The sequence below is a fragment of the Ruditapes philippinarum genome, unplaced genomic scaffold (genome assembly GCF_026571515.1).
Source record: "Ruditapes philippinarum isolate M1 unplaced genomic scaffold, ASM2657151v2 ctg722_1_1_1_1, whole genome shotgun sequence".
Lineage (NCBI taxonomy): Eukaryota > Metazoa > Mollusca > Bivalvia > Venerida > Veneridae > Ruditapes > Ruditapes philippinarum.
In genome coordinates this window covers 213,439-225,460 of record NW_026856551.1, presented here as the reverse complement: position 1 = coordinate 225,460, position 12,022 = coordinate 213,439, and the positions used below count along the sequence as shown (strand labels likewise).

The following is a 12,022-nucleotide window of genomic DNA, read 5'->3' as shown; positions in this document are numbered from 1 at the left end:
TAAAAAACATAACTTTTTGGAAAATATAAAAACAATGTTTGATTGAAAAACAAAATCATTTATATAAATTGGATAATGATGATTCCTAAAATGTGCATCAAAATAATTTTCTTGAAAATTGTGTTTTATGATTGGTAACAGAAGAAAATACAGAATAAATGTGAGCCATAAATCAAAATATAATTGAGCAATTTAACTAATTTGTAATTTACAAAGTGAGCAACTCAGGCTTGTTGAGAGAATATCATATGTATATATCAATTTCAGTTTATTATGTTTCTGGTATAAAAAGGGTAAAATAAGCAAGCCTTCCAGATGCCAGCATATAAACTCATCCTTCAAATTCAGCCATTTGAGGAAAATTCCCCCCAAAAAATAACGAAGCAAATCAAAAAAATCCCATTTCAGACCACATAAAATTTCACTCCAAAAAGCATGACAAAGTGAAATATCTAAAATTCTTATTAAATTTTGTAATGGTGAATGCCAATGGGATAATTCTCATAAATACTGGGGTTGATTATCATTCTGAGTATACAGTTATCAGTAACACTGTCCTTAAGTATTAAAATGTTATTTGATGATGATGCTGATGATGATGGTGATGATGATGGTGATGATATTAATTATAATAATGATGATGATGATGAAGTGATGATGATGATGATGATGATGACAAATTGACAATGATGATATATATGATGACTGTGATGACTAAGGTGCTGTAAATGTTAGTGATGATTCAACCATATAGTGGTGAAGTCAGTCAGCTGTGTACAGTCAGTGGTGTGCAAGAGGCCATCAGCTGTGTACAGTCAGTGGTGTGTAAGGGGCCGTCAGCTGTGTACAGTCAGTGGTGTGTAAGGGGCCATCAGCTGTGTACAGTCAGTGGTGTGTAAGAGGCTATCAGCTGTGTACAGTCAGTGGTGCGTAAGGGGCCGTCAGCTGTGTACAGTCAGTGGTGTGTAAGGGGCCATCAGCTGTGTACAGTCAGTGGTGTGTAAGAGGCTATCAGCTGTGTACAGTCAGTGGTGTGTAAGAGGCTATCAGCTGTGTACAGTCAGTGGTGTGCAAGAGGCCATCAGCTGTGTACAGTCAGTGGTGTGTAAGGGGCCGTCAGCTGTGTACAGTCAGTGGTGTGTAAGGGGCCATCAGCTGTGTACAGTCAGTGGTGTGTAAGAGGCCATCAGCTGTGTACAGTCAGTGGTGTGTAAGAGGCCATCAGCTGTGTACAGTCAGTGGTGTGTAAGAGGCTATCAGCTGTGTACAGTCAGTGGTGTGTAAGAGGCTATCAGCTGTGTACAGTCAGTGGTGTGTAAGAGGCTATCAGCTGTGTACAGTCAGTGGTGTGTAAGAGGCTATCAGCTCAAAGTGTACAATCAGTGTAATTAGCGCACTCAGGTTAAACAGAAACTTTCCTGTCTTATGTAATATGCCTGTTAAACTTTACATTTTTGCTGATAAATAAATTACTGCTGCCATTCAGTGAGATATATAAAATAATACTATTTGTCACAGATAAACCAAAGTCTCTTACATGAATTTGGACACATGAAGAAAAATATTTGTCACACTTAAACATAAAAATAAAATAAATGTTGAGAGATTATATATATCATATTTTTACTAGCCCTTCCCTTATGCAAACATTTTGTGTAATATTCATACATCTCAGTGAAATATAATTCATATCTCACTCTAAACAAAATATCATCCCTTCATCAGGAGATATTGAGACTTTAAGTTTAATTGTAAAGCAAATTTTCATTACTATCATTGGTCAATAAATAAATCTAATACATTATATACCGGTAAATGACCAATTTGGACAATTATGAAATGATGGTTTTCATGTTTTAGCATGCACATATTTTCTGAAAGTTTCTGCTTACCCAGAGCACAGTTTTCACAAATCCATAATACCATACAAAATGATGACTTTGACTTTTTTACAAACACAAATATAGTTACATTTACATAATAATAATATTACAGACTAACATGTATTACATTTACATATAAATTTACAATATTGAATTATATGTATTAATTTCATATTCTAATATATATTGTAATAGTACAACAATATAACAGTACAACAAAGTTTTTTTCATGAGTCACTGATTTACATGAATATTTTATACAAGCAAAATGTTTCTTGAATTCAGGTCATATTAGTATAACACAAGGCTTTTTGTTATGAAGTGCATATCCTGGATGATATCCATCTTATAATGATGCAAAAAAATAAGCTAGAAAAATAAAAACCTATATTCATTCCCGCAATAAAAAATTGGGTGCTAACTCTCCCAAAAATGAAAACATTAGAAATAAAATCTATCAATAACATCATGAAAATGTCTGGTTTTGGAAACACTTGTTAAAAAACGAGCTTTGGTTACCAAAAAAAAAATGATGTGAGGAAAAAGCTGAAATATGTCTTTTCAGTCCATTAGTGCTACAAGATGGCAGAAATCATATGAAAAGCAATAGATAACGTCATACATTACTGCTAAAACATTATATATGCTTTAAAGCATCAGAGTGTGAATCCTGTACTGAAACAATGTTTAAAAACTTTTCTTCTTGTCAAATATTACACAATTTATTACCCAACAAGATATTTTGTTAAAAGGCACTGTCATATTCTGTGAAATGGAGCACATTTGGGGGACTCGACGCAACACTGCTGTAAATCAATTGGCACTACAAGAACAGACTATGACAGTGTTTGAAATAAATCTTAAAGCATAGCAATAAGTTCACGTTAATAATCTTCCTACATGTGCTAAAGTGAACATCTTTCCTTTTACAAACTTCAGCAATTATTAAAATGGACAAAAAGATGTTGATCTTATAGAAATATATTGAATACATATACATATTACTCAGTACAGTTTTGTCTTTCATTCTAGATTATTTTCAGATATCTTCTGCCAAAACCTTTTTAATACCCAGTTTTCAAAACATGTAAGATCTTCATACTAATATCTTTATTCACAACCATTATTTTCTCATAATGAGTTTTTAACATTAAATACCCATAAGTCATGTCAGAAAAGGTAATATAACTGACTTTAAATCACTCACAAAATATAAAAACACAAATTCTTTATAATCTAAAATTCTTCAAGTATTTTCAAATTTCTTATAAATTACTTTGAAAAAAAACAACAAAAAAACAAAAAACACTCTTTTTCAAAGAATACAAAAAAAGAATCTATAACTATTGGGAGTATGCAAGCTTTTTATTTCAGTAAAAATAAATTATAGAAACTAATCTGCTAATGTTTGCCATGATAAAATCATTAACAAAAGTTCATTTTTGTAATATGTGAAACTTCTTTACTATTTCCTGTAAAATTTCAAATATCATTTCTGTGAAGATGTTACAAAACAGTATTACCTAGAAGTACAAGGTTGATCAATTTTGGCAATATAATTTTGTATTCAGGAAAATAAAAGCAGTAAAATCCCAACCCTTTGTAAAAAAAAAAAAAGATTTTTTTTATACAGGGATGGGATTTTTTTTTTTTTAATCGAACATTACTGCTATCATTGATAGGATTTTAAGTTCATTTGGTTGTTTTCGAAAATTAAGATTTAAGATTTCATTTATAATACTAAATATGTAGGACAAAGTAGAAATACTAATATCAATGCAATCATTGTTACTGTTTTGAATTTCAGATTTGAGTTACCCGCCATTTTCCCACTGCAATCCCTTTACATACAGTGTTTCAGTACTGGAAGTCTGGAAAGTTTGAGAGAGAGAGATATATATATATACAGATATATACAGCCATACCTACAACTTACTAACCTGAGAGCTACGAGGAATGCCTGAGTACTGCAAGGGAAATTCAAGGGTCAAAGTTCAAGGCTATATGTTCTACTGTAGCTAAATATATAGTAACATAGCTAAATATAGTTAAAAAATAAAACTTGCAATAAAACAATACCTGAGATGAAGGTTCAACCTATAGGATTTCAACATTTATAAAAAATTTGCATTCAGAACATTGTATAAAAACAAATGAGCCAAGCCATGGCAAAACCAACATAGTGCGTTTGCGACCAGCATGGATCCAGACCAGCCTGAGCATCCGCGCAGTCTGATCAGGATCCATACTGTTGGCTATCAGTTTCTCTACTTGTATTGGATTTGTAAGCGAACAGCATTGATCCTTATCAGACTGCGTGGATGCGCAGGCTGGTCTGGATTCATGCTGGTCGCAAACCCATTATGTTGGTTTTGTCATGACACGGCTCAAATCTATATTTGTTTCAATTAGCATGCCACTGACGTAAAAAAAGACTGCATATCATAGGAATTAAAACACTGAAAGATAAGAGAAATTTACATCAAATTCTGATCATTTTCATTGTAACTGACAAGCATGGAGAGTTTTTTCTTACGAGTACAGAAAATAACAAAGATATAAAAGACAAATATATAGGAATTTTATGCAGATACATAAAAATGCAATTCACATTCCGAAAGTTATATTCACTAATTGAATATATACGGCAAGCAATTCAATCATTCAGATAGAGAGAACAGAGAAAACTTTCACCATGGAATATAATCAACATTAATTTCTACAATCTATCCCAGCTACCGATATCTCAGACAATTTATTCGCAAGTAAGTAGTTCTGGACCAGTAATTCTTCCCTCCCATTACCCTCACCATATTTTGCTATTACCCCACCATATTGTCCCATGACCCCATCATAACGTCCCATTGCCCCATCATAATGTCCAATTGGCCCCCCAAAATGTCCCATTACCCCCACCATGACGTCCCATTGCCCCACCATAACTTCCCATTACCCCACTATATTATCCCATTACCCCCACCATATCGGGTTGAACTATTGAACAAAATACAAAAAATTATATAAAGTTTTTTCTTTCTACATTCATTAAGATTGACTGATTGACTTAGTACTACTTTAATGCAACATTTTGTCTTAAGTTAAATTTCGTAACTTTGACTTCATTTAGATATGAAACAGTTTCTATTTATCATAAGGAACCCACAAATCAAGAATAATTTTTTTTTGTTCCCCCTACTGGGATGGACAACTTCTCATTAAAAAATAAATTCTTCAAAACATTTCATAAATTGATACGGTAACTTTTATTTTGTTGAGCTTGTTACTAACAGCTTTCAGAAAGCATATCTTTTGAAAATGAGATCAATATTTCATGTTAACCTTATAACTACCGTAGCATCTAAATCATACTTTCATACATAGAGGAAATTTAAATAAACTGTTGAATAACATCAATTTCTTGAAATAATAGAATTTCCGTCAAATTTGACAGATTAAGATTTATGCGCTTATCCTTAAGTAATATCAAGCAATTTTTTCAGATGGATGCATTTAAACTCTTCCCAACTTCACGAAAATTGATCAAAATTATATAAAATATGAATATCCTTTGAAAATGTCACTGCAAGGAAGTTAATCAGTGTTTTTTTCTGCATCCGAGAAGCTTTTCTAATACAAGATATAAAACTGATGACGTAAATGCATAAAAAGAAATTGATTACGAAACAAGTAAAATATTTTATAAACAATGTGTTCAGGAAAAGCCGTATTTAGATTCTGCACAGTTGTCAAAACAAGTTTCTTTAAAGACATTAAGAAGTTGACGGTCTTCTGCAAAATATTTCTTCAACTGATTAAAAACAGAAATAGCTTATGGTAGTTTTAGAGCCTCATGAAATGTCTTGCACAATCATTATTAAACCGGGTTTTTTTTATCATTTAAAGAAGTTTGAAAACTTTAAAAGTGTTACTGACATTTTGAAAGTGTTGAGTACATAAGGAAGGGTGATGATTTCATTGATTAAAATAAAGTCATCATGGAAAACTCTCCTATAAGTGGTATCAAAAATAGAATCATCTCAATCCAGTAGAAGTAGAAAAACAACAAACTTGTGTTTATTAGGAATGGGGAATGGCCAATTTGTGTTAAAAGGTCTAATTAACCACTGTTTTTATCAAAATCTACGAGTATTATATTGTAAAGTACATTGTAACCCCTAAAAAATAGTCCAGAACTATCTTTGCAAGCTAAAAAGTTCATTCAACATGGAAACAGACTGTTATAAACAGGGCTGATCAGAAGAAATACATGTTTTGTTATTCGTTATAACATTACATACCGATTTACTAAGGACGACTCCAGGTTGACAAAAGTTGACCGAATCATGTACACATCTGTTATCATAGATACACCAGTCACATGACCAACTGTTGTTTGTACATTGACTACAACTAGAATATAAATCAAAATGTTTTTTTAAGGCATTTATTTTTATACCAAGACTGAATGAAACAGTGTAAAACCTGAGTAAATAAATTTAAAACTTTGTAACCATAAATCATACAGAATAATGATATACCTTATGACATAACACAATAGTAACTTATTCCTATTGTTGCTTTAATATAAATAACATCTAAAGAAACAATGAAACGTAACAGGATTTATAACAATTATCCATAAATTATATTACTTCAGCTACATCTTATAAACTAGCTAAGCTCATATTAAAATTAAGTGTAATATGAAGAAGGTACCTAGAAAAACTGCTACAGTTAAAGTAGGTGAAGTTTTGTGCCAGGAACAGTTTCCCTGTCTCGCTAGAGTTCAATGCGATGGTCATAGCCTGACTTCCTGTATAAACAATGGAAAAATGGTCAGTACTGTACAAATTCTACATATTAAGAGGTAAAGACGGTAGAAAGAGATCTCTTACTTACCATGATAAATATCTTTTATGGACTTCAAAAATTTTCTACAGTTTAAACCATTAATCTTTTTAAGGAAAATAAGTACCGACTGATTATCAAACAGTGCAGACCATGATCAGACAGCATGGATGTGCCGACTGATCTTGGTCTGCACTGGTTGCATAATTATGTAGATTCAGTTGCTGCCAGTAAGTTAAGGGTTCTCAATGTTAAGTGACATTATCTCATGTCCAGTATTTCAAATTTCAATATCTTAAAGGAATAAAATAAATGTTGAGGTCACCAAAATCAGCATAAATCCATGGCAACTGCATGTCTACTTCTAGATAAAGAACCATGAAAATGACATAGGCAGACAAATTTAAAAAGGTCTAACCGAACATAATAGTCTTTTTAAAACTAAAGGACAAGACAATTCTGACTTTTGACAACTTATCATACAAAATACATGGTATATTATAAGTATATGACAATATGTCAACTTTTTATTTGTCAGATTATATTCCTAAATATTTGATCTCAAACCAAGCATTATTCTTCAACAACAAGCTCAAAATTTATATCTATTTCTTAATATCATTGATGACAAAGTAAATCATACAAACAGCTGGACAGATGAATAAGAAAACCTTACCATCCACAATGATTCCTGAGCCAGTAATGTCAGGAGCTTCACAGTAGACACCATAAGACCAGACCTGCGCCGGCGACGTTTTGTTCAGCTCCGGAAACACACACGTATAGTTGCTGCCATCTGGTAGTTGATATATGGTCAGATATAACTGTAATTGACATATATATTTTATATTATACATGATATTTACAATCAATACTAATCAAGGTTTTAACGGAACAATTAAAATTAGAACAACTTTCTTTATCCTGGGTTTAGTCCATCATCGGTTACCCAAGGTATTTATTCCGTCTAGATACTTCGCCCATATGGTTTATTCCGGTGGCGAGGGTAAACAAACCAAGCACATACTATCTCGATATGTAAGGAATATATACCATACCGCAGGTAACCGATGATGGATTGAGATATAAGTATTCAAAAAGTACTTGTTTTGTTATCTTTGTGTGTCAAAGTCTCATCAAAAGTTGCTGTAAAAAAGTTTGCCTGATCCAATTATTCTAAGTACAGAATGGCTTTTACATAATACTATATTTATATCACCTGTAATCATTGCATGTCACTAGATACTTTGAGGTAATTTTATGGTGATTGTATTGTGGCTATAAACTTACCTTGAAGTATGGCTTACACTCTTTAACAAAGCTATTTTAAAAGCGTATTTCTCTTTCCAGATACTTTTAACATTAAGTATATCACATGCTTGTGTGATGTTGGCAGGCCTGTTATATTGTAACCCATTAGAATAGAGCCAGGCCAGCCTGTGTCAATGTTGATTGCTTTATTCCAGCATTGCGACAATGATTTCCCTTATAATAAAGATAGACTGTTCCAAATTCAGATAAGGACAAGTCAATTACAAAAAGGATAACAGTTTAATATGACGTGTGGTATGCAATACTTCATGAGATACTCATATTGAAGTATTAACAGTCAATCTGCTTGGGCCTTTGACACCAGTACAGTGCCAGAACCCGACGCTATGCTGTTGGCATCCCAATGCTTGCATTTTAATACTGAAATTGCGTAATATTTGAACGGACTGTTTGAAATTCAATGCTGGGCTAATCCATTATATATATTTAGTAGATTAAAGGGTTTAATATTAAATGAAATTATTGTTATAAAACCTACTATAGCACTGGCAGACACTGATACTGTCCTTGGTGAAACATCTGTTATAGCGACACAAGTCTGTCCTGGTGGGCCGTATAACCAACGATCACTTGATGATACCCTGCAATGCTGCTGTTGAGTGCACCTAGAAAATAGAAAATTAAAAATTATATTTTGTCAGAAATTTCTTTTATATAATTTATTTAGCCTTCTGAACTGAAAAGCATTTCTTAGGATTGTTTATTGAACAATTTAGTGATTACCAGTCAAGTTTAGGAACTTGAAACAGATGATTTTCAGCAATTTATATGTACATAGGGTCAAAAATGTACAATAAATTAAGCTTAAAATAATTGCCACTTTGTAAATCAAAGTTTCATTAGTTTACACAATAGCTTATTGTGTTCATATCAGGATTTCATTACATAATGCTGCGAACATGAAGGAATAAAATGAGCCTCGTCACAACAAAACCAACATAATGGATTTGCGACCAGCATGGATCCAGACTAGCCTGTGCATCCGCGCAGTCTGATCAGGATCCATGCTGTTCGCTATCAGTTTCTCTACTTGTAATAGGGTTTGTAAGTGAACAGCATGAATCCTGATCAGACTGCGCGGATTCTGGTCTGGATCCATGCTGGTCGCAAACCCATTATGTTGGTTTTGTTGTGACGCGGCTCAAATTAATTCAAATCAAACCAATTCTTTCATGAACCACAAGACACGTCAGAATTTTTTTTTACATGAAAATTAACTTATTAATAAGCAGTGTACACATGAAATTAATTCATTCTTTGATCTTTCGTGGACAAGACCGGTGCTCACAGTTAACGGGAATCAATAATCATCCATGAATAAAATTCCAATCGCTTTCCAATCTATCTTCCAGTATGAATACATCATCTTCCCATCCAATATGCATGCAAATAAAAGACTTAATGGATATCCAATGCGATTTCATTATTAATATTTCAAACAACCTCACACGCGCAGTTTTACACGGGCCGTTATAAAAAGAAATATCAGACGTCTTTGAATCCGTGTCACATTGGCTGCCAACATATTATCGCCTTGTAAACTTCACGATCTCGTAATTTTTTCATTTATACAATATAAAAGAAGTCTGGGAACACTTGACTGAACAATATGATCAATTTGCAGCATCATGGCTTCAACATTACAGCAATTTATTTTTAATTAAATTCTTTTTCCACTACGTAATTCGACACTCAGTCCTACAAAATTACAACACATTCTAATTAAAGTGTCATGAACTGCTTACATTTTTTGTATTAAAAATTGAAGCATAATTTCACACAACTTCTTTGATCTTATTAAATAATGATTAATCATAAAATCAGCACTATATATAATGGTGGATATAAAACTGTCAAAATATGATAGAATTACAAAGTTATGACAACTTTAAGATGACCCCCTATTATATATCTTATTAAAATACATTAGCATTCACTGTAAAAGAATAACCAAATAATTTGTAATATTTTTTATATATGTGTAATATACATTATGGTTATCCCTTATCACACTAAATATCTTCAATGGATACATCCTTCTTTCAATCTAGACAAAACCTGGTGAATTACCGTTTTTAGGCAAATTTTCAAAATATATACATGTATATTAAAAAAATATACATGTATGTAAAATTTCAAAATATATACATGTACTAACTGAATATCGAACAGTGCAGACCATGATCAAATCCCAGGATGTGCTTGGACTTGGTCTGAACTGGTTGATGATTATAATCACTTGCAGCCAGAAGGTAAATGGAATTGGAGATCAATGTTTAATTTGTATTTAGTGCTGATCCAACACAATACAATACATTTTAAAATTGACCTGAATTTTCCAGGAACAGCCTAAAATTCAAGGCAGGGCAAATCCAGTGGTCACATTTAACATATTAACCTATAGCATGCTGTCAGTCAATGGTTCTAACCATATGTCCAGTGCATCTCTGTTGTCTGAAAATGGTCTGCACCACAGTTCCCTACTCATTCCGTAAATACATTGAAGAACTTTTTCCATTACAATGATTAATGCGTTTTTCACATTGAAATTTGAGAAAGTGTAGTATGGGTTAGTAGTATTACTGACTAAAATACTCTTAAATATTGATCGATCCTGTCTTTAGTTTTTCGGTTTTCACTTAAGTCATGATCTTCAGCCTTTCTACTAGATTTTAAATACAGTCGGCATCGTACTTGCGTCCACCTTTATTAAGCGACTTTTTTATTAAGCGGCCGCATAAAATCCCTCCTGATGATTTTTACTATTTAATCTAATTCCATTAAACGACTATTTTATATCGCGGCCAGCGGCCACTGATTGTCAGCCCAAATGTATAAAATTAAGTGTTAAAGTATCTATTAAACGGCCGTGACAAACAATCGTCCCTGCGGGCATTCTCACCTGTGTAATTAGCGAGTAGGTTAGATGTGTACAAACAAACAAACAAATATTTTTTTATGGTCATTGGTCACAATTAATTGACGTTTAAAAACGAAATGAATAACAATTGCAATCGTTTCAAAATTTTCCGATCGTAATATTCATTGTGACATATTTTGTCAGAGCAATAACGTTTCACAACACCGCATTTGCATAGTTTTGTCATGTGCTCAGAGTGACCTCCCTTATCGAAATTGACGTCAGATCGAGCCAACTAATAAGACCGGATAAATTGTATGAGGAAATCGTGCATGGAATTGAGTCTGAGTAAATAGCAAATGTCATCGATTGTAGTCGAAATAAAATCGTGAAACGTAGTGGACTAAACATTACAGAACCGAGCCTTTCATTGCTGATGGATAGGTGCTCATCTGATGCTGTATAAAATACATGTAGTACCCCATTAAATATGACCCTCCGAAAAAAAAAACCCACAAAAATACTAGATCTCTAAAAACTTATTGAATTTGAAATCGGGGTAGTGTGAAAACTAATTGTTGAAAAAATCAAGAAGTTTAAAACGACAGTATTATGAGCGTAGATCACATTTGTACACAAATTTCTACTAAAAAACAAAAACAAACAATATTGATGACTTTTTTTTTTTAAAAAGGCATAAATGTAATTATAAAACTGTAATGCATACATAATATTGTATATAGTTTTTGTTTTTATAAAAAAAGATGTTATTATATCTATGACTTGTAATAAAAAGTCTCGAATTTTCCAGAATTCTATTGAGAGACCACTTTATTAAGAGACCACTTTTTGGCAGTCCCTTGAGTGGTCTCTTAATACAATGTTGACTGTACTTGTATCAAAAACTTCCTTCATCTCTCTGCATTTTATACTCTTTTATTCCACATTAATAAACCTTATGAGCTACAAAGGACTGAAGGATTAAATTTTCCTCAGTATAAAAATAGCAAGGAAGAATATATGATGTATAAAGCACTTTGAAGTTGGCATTAATGATGTTATTCCATGCAATAAGAAGTAATCTGTGCTAGGACATAGA

General features: G+C 32.5%; 1 protein-coding gene across 9 annotated transcripts in view; it reads right to left on the bottom strand.

Moving 5' to 3' along the window:
• The window catches only part of LOC132746950 (plexin-A1-like), a 154,757-nt gene that overhangs the window by 38,954 nt on the left and 103,781 nt on the right, over positions 1-12,022 (bottom strand). For 7 of the 9 annotated variants that reach the window (XM_060736234.1, XM_060736240.1, XM_060736242.1 and 4 more), the window contains 5 exons: positions 8,542-8,668; positions 7,408-7,555; positions 6,600-6,696; positions 6,182-6,293; positions 3,824-3,850 (listed from right to left, as the gene is read on the bottom strand). In XM_060736234.1, coding sequence (XP_060592217.1) covers positions 3,824-3,850; positions 6,182-6,293; positions 6,600-6,696; positions 7,408-7,555; positions 8,542-8,668 — 511 coding nt within the window. Of the gene's footprint in view, positions 1-3,823; positions 3,851-3,962; positions 3,981-6,181; positions 6,294-6,599; positions 6,697-7,407; positions 7,556-8,541; positions 8,669-12,022 lie in introns of all 9 variants that reach the window. The other 2 variants (XM_060736239.1, XM_060736241.1) reach the window with 2 other exon arrangements.